This window comes from Petaurus breviceps, unplaced genomic scaffold (assembly GCF_028583685.1).
Source record: "Petaurus breviceps papuanus isolate PSGF00001 unplaced genomic scaffold, PetGlider_PUasm1.0 90686, whole genome shotgun sequence".
NCBI classification, from domain to species: Eukaryota; Metazoa; Chordata; class Mammalia; order Diprotodontia; family Petauridae; genus Petaurus; species Petaurus breviceps.
In genome coordinates this window covers 5406533-5424366 of record NW_027187309.1, presented here as the reverse complement: position 1 = coordinate 5424366, position 17834 = coordinate 5406533, and the positions used below count along the sequence as shown (strand labels likewise).

General features: G+C 35.9%; 1 protein-coding gene and 1 long non-coding RNA gene across 2 annotated transcripts in view; one reads left to right on the top strand and one right to left on the bottom strand.

Annotated features, from left to right (window-relative positions):
- CSMD1 (CUB and Sushi multiple domains 1) overlaps positions 1 to 17834 on the top strand; it is a 2654573-nt gene that overhangs the window by 2082381 nt on the left and 554358 nt on the right. Inside the window, exons 22-23 of the mRNA XM_069065406.1 lie at positions 6329 to 6498; positions 14471 to 14627. Of these exons, the coding sequence (XP_068921507.1) occupies positions 6329 to 6498; positions 14471 to 14627 (327 nt within the window). The remainder of the gene's footprint in view (positions 1 to 6328; positions 6499 to 14470; positions 14628 to 17834) is intronic.
- Positions 1 to 17834, bottom strand: part of LOC138144108 (uncharacterized) — a 130853-nt gene that overhangs the window by 89992 nt on the left and 23027 nt on the right. The gene's annotated exons all lie outside the window — the stretch shown is intronic.

Here is a 17834-nt window from a genome sequence, read left to right as displayed (position 1 = left end):
TCTGAATTGTTTGTTTTTATTAAGGATGAATTTCCATATAATTGGTGGACATCCATTTCATCTACATCTATACTCCTTTAAAAATATTACTTTGGTAATCATAAGCTGACTGAAAGGTACTAATACCTTGGGTTATTTAAAAGTTCTAGAATTTAGTGAACATAGGATCATAGACTTAGAACTCAAATGGATGTTAGAAGTCATATAGACATATTCAAATATGTAAAATACTTCTATTTCTTTGCCCTTGAGCTGTTATAAATACGTATCCTGCTGACCTAGGAGCTCCTAATATAAACAAGTGTATTCTCTAGTTTTATTAAGAGAACTCATTGTAAAGAAAAGGCATTATAAGGATGCTTTGTTAAAAAATAGCCCAACTGTTACAAGGATGCTATTATTATTAATTATTCATAGAGTGTACTTGGTATCACACAGGGCAGGAAAGAAGACACATTTCTTTCCCTGGGGTTTTACAACCTATGTTATACTAGTAAGCAATTTGTACATAAAAACCCAGCTCTGTGATTTAAAGCTTCTGGTAATATGTCTGGGTGCATAGATAGATCGTTAGATAGATAGAGAGATAGACAGAGATAGAGTAGTCTTTGCTGAGGTTGGAGAATATTTTATAGCAATGGAAGTCTTCTAGAAGAAGCAAATATCAGGAGCACACTGGTGTCCAAAAATGCAATTTGGAAAAGGACAGAAAATGAGACAGCAAGGAGTATTGGGATGATGATATATCTGAGAAAACAAGTCAATCAAGGGTTGTTTGTGTAAAGAAAAGAAGCTGGCAGGAGTCGGGAACATGGTTCTAATCCAAGTATGACACTTACTATTGAAACAAGCCGCTTGACCTCTCTGAGGTTGTTCCCTCATTTGTAAAATGGAGTTACTAATACTTGTACTGCCTTTCTCAGAAGATCATTGTGAAGAAGGCACACTATAAACTTCGAGGTTGTGCATAAATGTGAGTTTCCTACACTAGGAAGAAAATGATAGAAGCTTTGAATAGTGAGAACACAAAGGGAGGAAGAATTAACAGTAGAGAAAAGGATTTGAACCATTGCTCCACTTTTTATCTATGACCTTGAGTGCCCTGGGCCCAAATGATGGAATAGTATTAAATGCCATCTAAAACCACTTCTGGCAGTAATCTTGTGCTTCTACAGGATTTGATCAATAAAAGAATGGTAAATCAATCAGCAAGCATTTATTAAAAACCCACTGTGTGCCAAAGATTGTTCCTGCCCTCAAGGAGCTTATGTTCTATTAGTGGAGAGAACATGTACATAAATAAACACAAATACATTTAATTATAACAATAACAAAATATCTAGAATTTATATAGCACTTTAAGGTTTGCAGAGTGCTTTACATATGTTATTTCATTTGATCCTCACAACAACCCTATGATGTAGGTATTAAAATCTCCATTTTATAGATGAGGAAGTCAGGGTATAGAAGTTAAGAGATTTACCTTAGGTCACAAAGCTATTAAGTGTCTGAGGCAGGATCTGAACTTGCCTTTCTGACTCCCTGTTCAGCACCCTGTATTTTGTGTTACCTAGCTAACTAGATATGTACATATATGTACATACACACATGTGACATATATACATATATGTATGTATAGACACATGTTAACTATATACACTATATATATTCTATATATATATATATATATATATATATATATATATATATATATAGAAAATATCAGGTTTTTTTTTATTTAGAATGTTGTTTTATACAGTTTTGAAGGAAACACAAGGGATTTATTCTTAGAGACCAGTGTAAAAATGGAGTGCATTCTAGACACAGGGCATGGGCAGTATAAAAGCAGAGATGGGAGAAGTGGTACTACATATAAGGAATAGCAGGACAAGAGAACAAACATGAGCATCTTCCTTAACATCCAACTCCATCCTTTCAAAACCATAGCCATTTCCCCCAAAAAGTTATTCTCAAGATCCAGAACTCCTGTCCTTTAGAAGAGAAGACACCCTCCTTCCTACTGAGTGAACACTTCTCCACCCAAAAGAAGTTTACATGTGTAACAGTGGAGTGGTAGCTGGCAGAGACAGCAAAGCAGCAGAAGTGATGGTCAAAAATTTCATTCTCCTTTACAGTTACCCTATAACTTGGGCAGGCAGGGGATTTGAAGTACCAGCTGGGATTTAAGGTCTTAATTATGATTATGAGTAAAGAAACTCTAGTTTAAACACCTGAGAAGAAAATTGTTTTGTACTGAACAGGGGAATCTCTTCATCACTTCTTTGTCCCAGGTCCCAGGAATCCAATCATAAATCATGCTCTATCGCCACTTATCCAGCAAGTGTTAGGGGAAGATTAGGCGATGCTTATGAAAGCAAGACAACATGTTTCAGGATTTAGACAACTCTTCTTCCCTTCCTCTGTCCCACCCTCACAGTTGATTGATGTATTATTTAGTGTTTAACTTGAGCTGCTATACTGACACAATGGTATCTAGCTCAGGGGGAAAAGTGGCTGTAATATAATTATGACATTTAATTACATACACCAACCTGACATACATTTAGTCATTATAGCTTTCGAAGAGGCCCTTTTAATAAATGCTGATAGTTATGGGAAGGTAACTTAATGAGCAGAAAGAGTCTTTTTATCTGCTAAACAAACAGCAACAAAGATAAGGTCATAGAAAGTTTAATAAAACAGTTCTCTCAACTATACCACAAAAGGGCAGGATGGTGGAAAAAGGCCCTGCTTTGCTACTTAGTACCTTTATGTAGGAATTTGCTGGAAAATGTTTAACAACTGGATGAGGGTGGTAGTGGGGAGTATCATAACACACTTTTAAGTTTTATCTGTATTACTAACATTTTCACCATCAATTTCCTAAATCTAGACAATCAACAAGAACAGAAGTAAATCAAGCTCTGATTTGTAGTATTTGCTGATTTTTGAGGTGCAAAAACATTGAAAAATTAACAATCAGCTTTCCCAATATTCAGAGACTAGTTTCAGCAGGCTTTTCCATGTGCAGTCCTGGGCAAGCCATTTACAGAAGATCAGGACTTCTACAACTCAAAGCTAGAAAGGTTTTGAGATCATCTAATTCAGGGGTCAGCAACTAAAAATGTAAAAATTATTCTCAGCTTTCTGGAAACAGATGGTGGAATGTATTTGGCTTGCAAGCTATAGTTTGCTTATCTCTGATCTAGTTCAACTACTGACATTACAGATGAGGAAATTTTGGTGATTTATGTGCGATTTTACAGGTAGGAAGTAGTTGATTCAGGATCTGAAACTGAGGCCTTCTCACTCCTTTCTGTACCACAATTTCCTAACTTGTAAAATGAGGCAACTAGAATAGATAATATCTAAAGTCTCTTCTTCCTTTATCGTATAATGATTTATGGTTGGTTCATTTTTTTTACTCTGATCTATAGAACTTCTAATATTAGATAAAAATGAATTGTTGGGTATTCAATTTAAATTAATATTAACTGAATTTCCTTTAAAAATGTTTTTCCCTTAACTTTATAAACTTTTATCCAATTCATAGAACTCCACTATTTATTCTTGGTACATAGCCTAAGGGGATAAACTGTTGTGTCCTTTTAGATGCAAGTTTTGCTTTCATTTGCTAGCAGTTTTGAAGAATAAACACAGTTGCTTAAGAAAAAAAAGAAGTCAGATCCCACAAGATCCATACATTATGTACCGTGTCCTAAACAGACAACACATTCCTTATTGGCTTTGCAGAAAAACACTGCAAGAAATAAAAATTAAAACAAGAATATTAAATAACTATAATAAAATTCAAATTGTTGTCCTTCATGTACAAAAATGTTGTTCCAGACAGCATTCTTATTCTGCGTGTGTATAATTGAACCATTGAGTGAGTAACCTAGAATCCTTGCCACATTATGTTAGAACAATGCATCATTTGTAAGTAGGACCAGTGTTGGCAAGGCCTCTGACACATTTTTGTGTGCCTGGTGATGTGGCCGGACCACCTTTGTTCAAATAATCACCCCCTTTGTTCAAATAATCTCCACCTTTGTTTCTAATTATTAAGGAACAAACAAAATCAAGTCATGGAGCATATTTAGGCAATGAAAATATAGTGGAGAGTTTAATTACTTCCTCAGGATGGCTTTTTCTTGGAGTACTACTAGTTGAAAATTACCTGAAAATTCAAGAATATAATGTAATCAGCACTGTGCCACTTAACTGAAAAGAAATATAAATTAACTTAATTATTAGACTTCCCCAGTGACCCTGTTTCCCAATCAGGAAGTTCAAGTCAGCAACCATTTATTAAGGGTCTGTGATGTCTATGTAGTAAGTGGAGAGAGAGTCCACCTCAGGGTCAAGAAGACCTGATTCAAACCCTAGTTTAGAAATATATTGGCTTTGTGATCCTCGTCAAGTCAATTAACCTCTTTGCTGTCTCAGGCAGCTATTAAAAACTGTAAATTATAGAGATTGGCAGAGAGTGTTTCTTCACATGAAATTTCCTAAACCAATTCAAATTTGGTTTGTGTACATATATACATACATGCATAAGTTTTTGCCTATATAAGTGAGTATATCAGTATATGTATGCAAATGTGTGTGCATGCATATATGTATAAGTATGTAGGAGTGTGGATATGTACACATGTGTATTTCTACAAGGATTATGCTTTCCTGGGTAAGAGAGAAATGAAAACTTTCCTTGCATTTTAAAAATGATGTCATAGGGGCGCCTAGGTGGCGCAGTGAGTAAAGTTCCGGCCCTGGAATTGGGAGGACCCGAGTTCGGTTCTGGCCTGAGACACTTAACACCCACACAAAAAATACTAGCCGTGTAACCTTGGGTAAGTTACTTAACCCCGATAGCCCTCCAAAAGGCAAAAAAGAAAAAATGATGTCATGATATCTCATTTCTTATGCCAACTTTTCTCTGTGCTTGCAGTTCCATCAGACTGTCTCATCTTGATAGCATTCTGAACAAAACTTCCACTTCTCTCTTTTATTAAAAAACAAGTGGTAGCGGGGTCGGGAACATAGAGAGGGGTAAGAAGTATCTCATTGTTCAGAGGTAGAAAGGACCTGGAAAATCATCTTGTCCATCCTCTTCATTTTACAGATGAAAAAATGAGACCCAGAAAGGTTAATTCATTTACTAAAGCATAAGAGAATTGGAATTCAATCTCAAACTCTTTAACTCTAAATCCAGTATCCTTTCCATTACACAAAGAGGAATTATTATGTTTAAAAGTTAACTTCAACAAAAATACTTAATCAGGTATGAGTTGAGTGAGAAAACCCCTGAGATCTCTTTCAACATTCCATTTTCTTTTTTAAACATTCTTTTTTAGTTTTCAACATTCACTTCCATAAGTTTTAAATTTTCTCCCCCTCTCTTTTCTCCCTCCTCCCCAAGATGGCATGCAATCCAATATAGGCTCTACATATCCATTCCTATTAAACATCAACATTCTATTTTCTGTTTTAAAATACTGCAAATATAATCAGAGAAACATAGAACAAATTTGAGGTAATCTATCCTAGCCTCCTCTATTTATAGATGGAGAAACTAAGGTTTGAAAGGAGTGACTTTCCAAGGTTACAAATGAAATTGTAGAGCTATTTTCATTTTCTCTTTAACTAAAGGCTATTTAATAGACCCTGTGAGCTATTTAAACATTCTCTTTTTTTCTCATGGAGAGGGAAGAGAGAAACGTGCTTACTGCCATTCAGTCCCCAAAATATAACGTAAGTAAAGGCTCAGCTGTAATAGTTTAGAGTCAGAGAGTAAGTACTACACATTTGAGGTCAGGACCAGAACATAACAAAAAATGAGAAAAAGACTTTTCTCATCAGGAGACTTGTAGAACTCGAAGGCTTAAGGGTCTTTGGAGATCATTTAGACCAAATTCCATGTTGTATAGAGGAGGGAACTGAGACAAAAAGTGCTTCAATGACTTAGCCAAAGTCAACACATGGTCAGTTTTAGAACCAGGTCTAGAACTCAGGTCTGGTTTTTCCTGTTATTATACTCTTTTCTTTACACCATGATCCCTCCTAGGAATCAGGGAAAGGAAGGGATAAAGAGATAAAAGCTTGGAAATTGTAAGAATCTAGGAGATTATCTGAGCTTAAATTAATATTTAAACTAGCATTATAGTCACCAGGGCTTTGATGATCCATAGTGCAGTAATGGGTTTATTAATTTAGAAATGCAGTGATGGAGCAGAGGGTGATCATAAATTTGGAATAGTTATTTTATTATGTATCAAAATGGCTAATTCTTTCTTTGAATTCGTTTTTAATGTCCCATTTTCTTTAGCTGAATGTGGAGCAAGTGTTACTGGAAATGAAGGAACATTACTGTCTCCAAATTTTCCATCGAACTATGACAACAACCATGAGTGCATCTATAAAATTGAAACTGAAGCTGGAAAGGGAATTCATCTTAGAGCCCGAAGCTTTCAGCTACATGAAGGAGATGTGCTCAAGGTAAATGGGAATTTAATTCAAAGTCCTTTATCTTCTTTCTTTAAATATTTAACAGTATTTAGTTCTTTTTAAAAAAGCTATTGTAATTTCCTTTGAAAAGCTCTATCTAATAGAAAATCTGGGGGTCCTTGTAGCACCAACGCAATATTTACAGAGCCCATGATCACGATAAAGACTGTGACTGTAAGTATCACATGATGTTTGATCGCAAAATATACCAATCTCTCCATATAGAGGATAGAACTGAAGCATTTATTTAGACACCAGAAAACCAAATTCCAAAACCAGTAAGCCTATTCCATCATAGTACCAAAGATATTCAGAAGCCATAATAATGCTGAGAGCCACAGCATCCTTCAGCCTTCCCACAAACCAAAACAAGATCAATATTTACTCACAAACCTCTCTATCTCTTTAATGAGCATCCTCTCTCCCCCACTGTCTCGCTAGTTCTGACCAGCTTCTTGTGGGCTCTACTTCCCCTTCAGCAAACTCCTCCCACCACAGGCTCCATGTGATTACATTCATCCTATTAGGGGGCAGAGTTTATCTTCACAGCAGGGAAGCTTCCTGTGGGCTCTGCTGCTCTGGTCAGCAAATTCCCTCCATCACAGGTTCCATATGATTACATTCAGCCTATCAGGGGGCAGAGTTTATTTTCAAAGCAGGGGAGGTCTTCAAATTCCCATTCCCATTACAGTCCTAAACCACTTCTGTTTATGTTAATTGGACTTTGACTTTTAAAAGGGTGCTACATATTTCCTCTTTCGTTTTCTGTTTGGTTCCAGGCTTTCCTATTTATTCTCACAGCCACTCAATGTTCACATATTAAATGGGCATTTTCTAAAAGCTCCATTTCCATTGGAAATAACTCAACCTTGTAACCTTTCTCACCCTAACCTACCTTTCTGTGGTTCTTGCTTTTGAGTGTGATGTCATACCACCCCCTAATTTGTATATTCTAGACTTCAGCCAAACCACTGATCATCCTTCAAATACATTCCGTGCTTTCCCCATTTCTGTTTTAAGATTGTTCCCTTTCCTTGCAATATCTTTCTCCCTTGACCCCATCATTTCTTCCTTTTGATAATTAGTCCATCTCTAAGACTCAGAACAAATGGCAAATGTTTATGAAGGCTTCTGGTGACTTGAATAGCTAGAAGTCCATTCTTCCTCATTTCCCATACTATCTTTAAGAAAAAGTATATCTCATATGTCTTTGTTATCTCTTTGGTACATTATATTTAATTGATACTTAAAAGAATTTTTTGAAAGAATTTCTGATTTGGTGATATTTTAGGATTTAAGTTCTAGGAATTGGTAAACTATGAAATGCATCAATAACAATGACAAGTTGCCCAAAAAAAGATGGAAAAAATAACGTCTCTGTTACCTTTCCATTTCTAAATGATTTATAACAGAATTTGCCAGTGGAATTCTTGATCCTATTAGAAGTCAAAAGCTATTCATGGACTAAAACATAATCCTTCTTTGTTGTGCTGTACTTAACAACTTTTCTTGTTCCATTTCACAATTTTGGAAGACAAATTTATTCCAGCAACAATCAGAATTATTCTAATATTCTTTCCAAATCTCATGCTGGTAATACTAAGGACTGTAATTAAGAAGTTATTTTCATTCCATAAACCATCACAGTTCCCACTATCCTGGAGTTGAAAGACTCATGCTAAGTATCTCTTGCCTGAATTCTTTGATAAGTATCTATTCTCTGAATTCTTTGATAACCTGAAATTTTGAAGTCAATAAGGATTCAGAGAAAAATTTTAAGTAACTATTAACTGAATGCCAGAGCCAGGTGAGTGATTATAGGTGCCAAGAACAAAAAAGGGATAGTTATTAGTGGGGAATAACAAAAAGAAGGGACCTCTTCATATGTGACTGCACATAGTTTTAACCCACTGATGTTTAATAAATGTCCCCCTACACACACACAAACCCCACATATAGCTATTAGAAAAACTGTCTTTAAACTGAAATATTTAGATGATTAGCATAATCATTCTCTTTTGGAAAGGCTGCCATGCTTCCATCTCTGTTTGGTCCAAATGATTTTCTTATAGTTCAGTGAAATCTACTGCAAATGAAACTGTTAGTTGTTTCATATTTCATTAACTTATTTAGAAAACACATTATATAAAATTATAATCAGAGAATTAGAAGTGAATAAGTAAAGTATATAATAAAGAAATAAAGTAAACAATATCAGGCACCTTCCATCCCATGCCATCTTTCACAAACTATGCAGTAATTGCCTTGCAGAAGGAAGTCAAGAAGCTTCAGGTCATCCTTGTTGCTCCCATAGAGACCTTCAAACTGTTCACCCACGGCTTTGTTTACAAAAAGTAAAACATCTCAGTAAATGAATACCAAGTCCATTGTTGTAATACAGGTATACAGAGCTGTAGGCTGATCTCTCCTGAGTGTGCCTCATGCTAGATGCACTTTAACTTTTGAGTATTCATACCTCTGCTTTGTAATCATCATTGTGATTGTGGCTCCCAAGCCATTGCACCTATATCCCCAGTATCTGTGATTTATGTTGCACACCCTTTAGGTGTATCTCTGTTCTTATCATACCCCAGAAATCTGAGGGGAATTTCTCCATGGATCAAAAGTGCCTGGCTGCCTCAGTTCCTTCAATTCTGCCAGGAGAAAAAGGGTATGCAGAGGTGCAGCACTATTTCTGCTTTCTTTTTATTCATCTTCTCATGAAGAGTTGGACAATAACAAAAAGTGTATAGACTTTGAAGAAAGATGCATTTTGATTCAATGTAAATGAAAAGTTTTTTAAAAATTAGAGTTGTGTAAAAATGGCACTGGACACCTTACAAAATAGGAAGCAACCTGTAAGCATAAGTGCTTGGTGTGATATTTAGATATGATATGATATGATATAAGATTATCTTATAATTTATCATATTACTTTGTTATTTTATAATATCTTGTGCTATGCTATGTTATATTATGCTATACTATATTATGTTATGCTATGTTATAGCATATCATATTATATATTATATTAATTTTTAAAAATCATGCCTTGAGAGTTTGAACTAGGCTATCTCTAAGTCCCCTTCCAAATCTAAGACTTATCATTTCAAGTGATGATGCCTCATGACCTTTCCCCCAAATCACCAGAATGTGCAAACCATTAGGAAACAGATGTTTCTGTGGTACCTTGTGGATTTATAATTACCTAGGGGCTTTTTTTTTTTTTCTCATTTGAACCAGACTTGTGATTTTATTGGTATAAAACTCCCAATGAGGAAATTGTCTCTACCAATGTGAAGTCATAGCCTTAGAAAGTTGCCTGGGGCACAGAGAGTTTAGATGACTTTACTCAGGTCACACAGCCTAAGCATGTCCAAAGACAACCCTTTTCTTTTCTATGGAGGCCAGTTGTCTATCCATTATGCCAAATCAAACTACCATGTATAATTCTGACCTGCAATCTTGGGCCTAGGGAGGCAGTTTATTGTTGTAAGAAGAGTGTAAGATTTGGAGTCAGAGAGGATGGGTTAGAATCACAGTTCTGCACCTCACTTACCTGAGTGGTTTTGAGTAAGTTGCTTCCTTTTTCTAGATCTAAGTTCCTTCAACTATAAAAATGGCAGTGTTGAAATAAATAATGTTTAAGAGAAATTATTTAGGGGGATAGCCTGCCCAGTGAAAAAACTGGAACAAAAGGATGTAGATTCAAATCTTACTTCTGATGCTTACTACCTCTGTGACTTGATGAAAATCATTCCATTTCCCTTGGCCTCATGTTCCTCAGCTCTAAAATGAAGGGTTTTGTTTGTTTGTTTGTTTTTTAACCTCTGTGGTCCCTTCAACTCTAGCTTAGTTACTGTGTTTCACTGGTGCCTCAGGGTAGATAGAGCCAGCTACTTAGGGAAGTTCAGGTGTACATGGATAGGATCAGTTATCGGGATTGACAGTTGGGATAATTAAAACATGTGTATGAGCTAACCCTTGACTGCTAGTGCCTAATTGCCACTCCCTGGTGGTTTTAAGTATTGATTCATAGGATAGCCTCTGGCACCAGGCTGTGATCACCCAAGAATCTTTGTACTGTGTTACCATGTTAAGGTTATATATAGATTGAGAACCTGGACCAGTCTGCAAGTTCTTGAAGGACTTGGGGGATAAGTATGAATGTTTCTGGCTATGCATTTCTCCAGGAATTTTCATCAACTATATAATGGATGCCCATAGGAAAACCCTCTTCTCTTTAGATCTAGATTACTCAGGGAAGCTTTAGGCTTTTGGAACCTAACTAGAACAAAATATGAAAACACATTTCTAATAGGGCAATTTATCAGTTCTTGGTAACTAGCAAGAAGTACCTAAAGGGATTGACTCAATATCGTCCCATGCACACAAACATTAATCCAAATGTACTGAAATTGAATGAAATAAAATAAACCCGCATAAAATGTATGTTGCCAGATATGTTTTTGAGTTTTATTCTTGGGGTAAGAAGAGAAGTATGTCTGTTTATGGAGAATGAAAGGTGAATTTTATTTTTAAATGGAGAGAGAGGGAAGGGTGAAGAAAGAAAAAAAAAGAAACAAAACCTAGGTGTGGAGGGAAGTTCAAAATAAAACAAGAAAGGCACCCTGGATCCATTATGCCCTGGGGACTTTGACATGATTATGCCTGTTTGGAAGAAGGAGAATTTCATCCTTTTTTGCTGAGAAAAGCTGTATGCTCTCTAATTGTAACAGTCTCTTAATAGAGAGCAACACATTTTGGTTGCTAGCTTCAGAGAAGTCTTCTCTCCTGTGGCTCCTTGTCGATGAAAGAGGCAAATCGATGGATAACCAGTTTCTACTTGGCACTGTCCCTTTGCCAATTGTGGGCAAAAAAACACTAAGTTTTGCCAAGATGTAAAGAGATATATTCTGGCAACAAAGATGCTTGCTAGTTTTAGCAGAAAAATGCAGAGCAAGCCGTATAACCCTACCCAGATGCCTAAGGGAGCTTGGCATTAAAACTATCAGGATCTGAGTTTCAGATCCTCTTTTTTCTTTTTGAGGATTCTGGATTTTATGCTTGACTGAATTGGGCGTCCAGAGTGCCATATTTTCAAATACAACGAGGCTCTCAGTTAATCCGGGAAAATTGATATTTCATTCATTAAATTTAAAGATATGCTTAAAAATCACATACTTCCATTTAAGTATGAAAGAAGTTTAAATTACTTTACCCCTAGACCATTTGTCCGAAAATTTCCCACACTCATAACTATAGTCATCACATTATAAACAGTTGAAATGCCTGGAACACAGTAAGCACTTAATAAATATTTATTGAGTTGACTTACTGACTCCCACTTTGTCTCATCTTCCTCCTTTCTATTAACCTCTTTCTCCTCTTCTTCTTCCATTCTTTCTTTTTTGTCCTTATTTATTTGTTTAGGTGTTATTGTTTTTTTTATAATGTGAGGGAAAATCTCTAAGATTTCATTAGTGTGTAGAAAACTCCCTACAGATGGATAACTCATCTGAGACTTTCAGAAAATTTTCTGGATTGCTGAGAGAGGTTTGGTGACTTGCCTCCCATTACAAAGCTGGCATGTGTCAGAAGCACAGGGACAGTATTTGAACCAAAGTCTTCCTGATTTTGGGACAGCTAGGTGGCATAGTGGATGAAGTGCTGGCCCTGGAATCAGGAAGACCTGAGTTTAAATGTGATCTCAGATACTTACTAGCTGTGTGACCCTGGTCAAGTCACTTAACCCTGTTGGCCTCAGTTCCTCATCTGTAAAATAAACTGGAAATGGCAAACCATTCTAGTATCTTTGCCAAGAAAACTCTAAATGGGGTCACAAAGAGTCCAACACAAGAGAAACAACTGAACAACAATTTCTTGACTTCAGGCCAAGACTTCTATAGAATACAATAATCTTTCTCCCCTCCTCTTCACCATCATCAGCATTATCAGCATCATTTGAATATGTGATTAGGGTTGAAAAAGTAAAATTCACTGACATTAAAAAACCCTTAAGTTTTTGAGAATGATGTCCAAATTTTACTTCCCTCAGTGTATCCAGTCCAGAAATTGTTGATTCAGAGTCATTCGTTTTTAGGTGCCTCTGTTATAATGACTTGCATTATATCTAAATGCTTGGCACAAGTATCATCTGGCATAATAAAGTCAATTTGCTTTTAGGATAAAAGAAAACAGTCTTTTCACAGAGCCATTTTCTTTGGCCTTGTTTTTTGTCAGGTCTGTCTCTTTTCATGCCCTCCATCTACTTGAACAATAGTCACCACAATTCTTCAGTGTGATGAGCCAGCTACAAAGAATACAGTCAGCCATAAAAAATAAATAAAAAAACCTGTTTTATCCTTATAAGTAGTTCCATCATGAATCAATGTTGTGTAGAACATTTTAGGAAAAATAAAAGCTATAATGTTAAAAAAGTTTTATATGTGTGGGAATGGGGATCTGGCTAATTTAAACCTTATAATAGATACACAAATTCCACAGGGCACTATTTGTGGACATCATTGCCTTTAACATTTTACTCAGGAAGACAAAAACTTTAGATTTGGAAAAATCCAAATCTATACTAATTTCACTACCACAGAACCAGCACAGTGTACGTAGTCAAAAGCATGTTCCCTTTCTGTAACTGAGATATTTTAGAAGCAAAATAGCAAATGTTTATTTTAACCTAAATTCATCTTTTTCAAGAGACTTTCTACAATACATAAAGTTGAATAGAGTTTGTTTCAGAACAGAAGTGCATCTCCCCTTAACCTAGTACACAATGGTCTATTTCTTTTATTTTAGAGACCAAGTTATGTCAGGCTCAGGATCTGGGAAATGTGACAGGCTAGATCAGTGCCCCAAAAACATTCAGACAGAAGGAATGAAGCAAAGTTTTTTTTTTTCTTGTCCACCAATGGTGATTTCAAAGAAGAAACCCATGACTGGGTTGTCACAAGTCTTCTCCATCTTTCCTTCTCTTGGGGGAGGAAAACACATAGGGTTGAATGGGGGAGGGAGTCTGGAGGTGAAAAAAGAATAAAATGAAAAATACTCAGAGGAAAAGCAATTATAGGAACATAGCATTAGAAATGAAAAGCCCTTAAAGGTAATCTAGTTATCTCTTAGTTTTATAGATGAGGAAATTGAGGCCCAGACACTCATGCAAGATCACAGAAGAAGCAAATGGCAAAACTAGAATTTACACTAGGGTTGGGTTTTGAAACAATGTCTTTGATTCCCCATCCAGTGTCCTTTCTGTTGAAGTACACAATTTTGATAGAATCTTAGATTGTAGACCCATGGGAAAATAATAATTTATCACTTTCATTCTGCTCAGATTTACATAAACTACAAACATGTTGAATTCAAAATGACCTTCTGTCTTAGGCTGTTAATAGAATATGTTTGCTTTTCAATGTAATAGCATATCTGTAACATTAACAAAAAAGTTGTTTGATGACTTCAAGACTTCAGTGTAACTCATTGATATTGGTACTCCCTCCAAAAATGCAAATCACAACTTACCCTGTTCTCCTAGTTGTGGCCGGATCCTATTATTCATGTCCTTTAATAAATTCACCACAGGGGGCTTTCCAAATGTGATGGGTTCCTTTTGGAGTTCTCTCTAATTGCATAGAGAGCAGTGGATAATGGAGATAATGTAGATGATTGAAAACATAGATTTGTGTGTGTGTGTGTGTATAGTTACTGTCATTTCCTATTCTTTCTGTGACTGTTTCCTCTTTTTATTTTTTTCAGTCTCTCATTTTTCTATTTAAGATAGTATGCACCATTTACTGAATAGTTTCTCATTGTAATTGGGTAAAGACTGAAAAGTGGTTTTTTTGAAGAAAATTTAAATCTCTAATTATTATAAGTTGATCAAACAAAAACAAAAGCCAATGAAAAGAGAGTTACAAGTCGTTGTTGTTATTGTTTTTTTTTAAATCAGGTTTTTGATGGAAAAGATAGTGCCTCACGCCCTTTGGGAGCCTTTTCTAAAAATGAACTGATGGGATTGATCCTCAATAGCACATCTAACCACTTATGGATGGAGTTCAATACAAATGGATCAGACACTGACCAAGGATTTCAGCTAACCTACACAAGTAAGTGCCATATATTGGATATATACTTAACTGTTTAGTCTTAGTGGTCCATAACTATGCTGGTTAGTTGGCAGCATTAATAAAAAAATAAATAAAGAGAATTTGTTCCTGGCCTAATTCAGCACTCACTTGAACTGGCAATGAATTTAAACATATTAATAGAAGCAAATATTTTATACTTTTGCACACTAGGGAAGTATTAATGTGTTAGGACTAGAATGTCTTATACTGTAAAAAGAGACTGAACAACATATGTGTATGGCTAGATTGCAAAATGCCTGTGGATATTATATACTGACAAAGACTTTTTAGAGGACAAGAGCTCTGGAATAAATGGCCTGATATCAGCAATAAAAGCCAAAATGGCATTCCAATATTTTACAAGTAAAATCAGATTTGAGAAAAAAAAAAAAAGCTTTGTACAATATAGTAATAGTATATCTACATACTTTCTTTCAGAGGGGAACTGTGTCAGAATTTTCAGATATTACTCATATGGAAGATTAATTTACAGGACAGTGTTCAGTCATTTTATTGAAATATTCAAATTTTCCGAATGCTAGATGCTTAGCTGTGCTTAATATTATAGAGTAGAATATAAACAATTATTTTTAAATGTGTTTGATGGATAACAAAACATTAGAACTAGAATACTAAACTCTTTTATACAAATGAGGAACCTGAAACTCATTGAGGTTGAGTAATCTTCCCCTGTGTAGTCTCTGTGCCCCAAGAAGTCCCAGAGAACTTCATATCTACTGAAGTCATCAATCCAGAATAAGGCCTAGGCAAACTCTAATCCCCTGAGGCATTTTATTTTTTTCAAAATAAGGTCAGAGATTTCTTTGTGCATACATGGAAAAGAATTATAGAAAAAGTAACATGGCCATAAGAGATCATAAATACCCACCAGACTCCTTAACGGTATTTTTAAGTACAGTTTTAGCCTAGAGAAAAGAAACCAACAAACAAACATGACTTGCTGTTTCTTTGCTTTGGAGTTTATTAAATATGACAGTTGACAAGATAATATCTTATGTAGCTCAGGAGCTCCTAGTTGAGACAGAATCCTCATGATTTAGATGGAAGTCCCCAGCTTCCTGTTCCCTTTAAAATTCATTGGTATACCTTGTCATCATTGACCACCCCCCCTTCTTACAGTTTCCCCTAATAACAATATAGCACACATATCAGGATGGTATCATTGTTATCTTTTTCAAGCTGGTATTAATAATAATTAAGCATAAAATATGAACAAACTTTAAGCATCAGGAGAACTTTGTACTTAAATAATGCCTTCTTGGAAAGTGAGAAGGAGGAGGCAGGTACCAAATTGTCAGTAACTCATTCTAAATGGAAAGACAGCAACCACTTACGGCTTAGAAATCAAGGCAGTTATAGCCCATGGAACTGTAGCAATAGCCCCACACCAGATACAGAAACTCAACTTTTAGTCTCAGTGTTTAATCTACCTCTGTTTCTTGACTCACATCCCATACTAAAGGGAAAACTGATCAACTATCTGCCACATAAGAATCTCATTGAAACTTCCCTATGTTTTACAAATCCTCAGAATTTTCCTCTCCGCTTCCTTCAAGATGAATGAAAAGCCATTGGCTTTTTCTTGCGGAAGTTATATGTTTCACTGTTACCAGTAGTTCACTCATAGTTGTTAAAGTCCTTACTTTTGTCCACAGCAAATGGTTTCCATATGTCTGATTACATATGTATCTGCAAAATACATATGCATATGTATATACAAAATACAAAAGATTAATTGCAGGGAGCACTACTAATTAGTGGAAGGTTATGAAAGGATTCATGCTGAAAGCTGAATTTGAGTTGAGCCTTGAATGAAACTGAAAATTTTAGAGGCATAGGTTAGGAGGGAGGGCATTTCAGGTATGGCAAAGCTAGTACAAAGGCACTTGATAGCATGATTATACCTTGATAAACTAGGTAAACATAAATTAATACCACAAAGACTAGGAGTGAGGGAGGGGGCAGTGTCTGTGATGAGAAAATAATTGCACCAAATGAAAATTATTTAATATTTATTTAGCTACAATTAATATTTAATAAACTGATGCAAGATGTCATAATTGATAGAGTTCTAGATTCAGTGTCAGGAAGATCTGATTCAAGTCCTGCATCAGACACATTTAATAACTGTATGATTGTATAAGTCATTTAACCTCCATGAGCCTCTGCATTCTTATCTGTAAAATCACATTCATGTGATCTGAACCCTAGTAGGTCATCATCAAGCCCCATTCTCCATTCTCCTCCATTCATTTTTTATTCCTATCTTCCCCAACCTTTTCACTCCAAATTCCCAACCAAACACTAAAGGGGTGCCCTCTGAAATGCCTATGCAATTAGAAACAAATTTCCATTTATTCTGAATCTTTTCCTCTACTATTCCCTCCGTCTTCTAGTAACTATTCCTTGATGACCTACACAGCATCCTTGACCACCCATTCCAGTACTGGCTGTACTTTTATTTATCTCCTTGGTTCACTGGTCGAAGCAAAGGATTTGAAATACACTTATTCCTCATTGTTATTTCCAGGTTCACCCACATTTACTCAGTAACCTCTCCTTCGAGTTCCATACAGTTCACATCTTTCACTCAAGCAAAATAGTGGCAGCTATTATCTATAGATATCCAGGCTTCTGCCCTTCCTTTCTAAATAAATTTGATATCTGGCTCACAACATTTCTCTCCTCAAATTCTTTTTTCATATTAGGGGACTTAAAACTATTATTGACTCTCCTTCAAACATCATGACCATTCAGTTCCTCAATCTATTCCCTTCCCACTACCTACTTCTCCACCTTACATCATTCATACAGAGATGGTCATATCATCATATCACCACCCACAAATGTATGACCTCCATGTTTTAAGAATTCTGAATTCCTCTTATCTGACTTTTGACCTCTCCCTCTGACTCATTTTCCAAGCCCTACTCTGTCCACACTGGGCCCCTCATCCCTCAATATTTCAGTTGTCTGTTAGGTCTTCACCCTTGCCTTTCACTCCTCTTTTCCCCATCTTGACCCTCTAGTAAACCAGTTCAGCTCTACCATATCCTCTTTTCTTAAGTCTCTGGCCTTATCTATCTTTGACTGCACCTTGTCAAGCCTCAGCCATGGACCTGCCACTTTTTATCCTATACTTATGCTGGTGAATGAACATGGAAA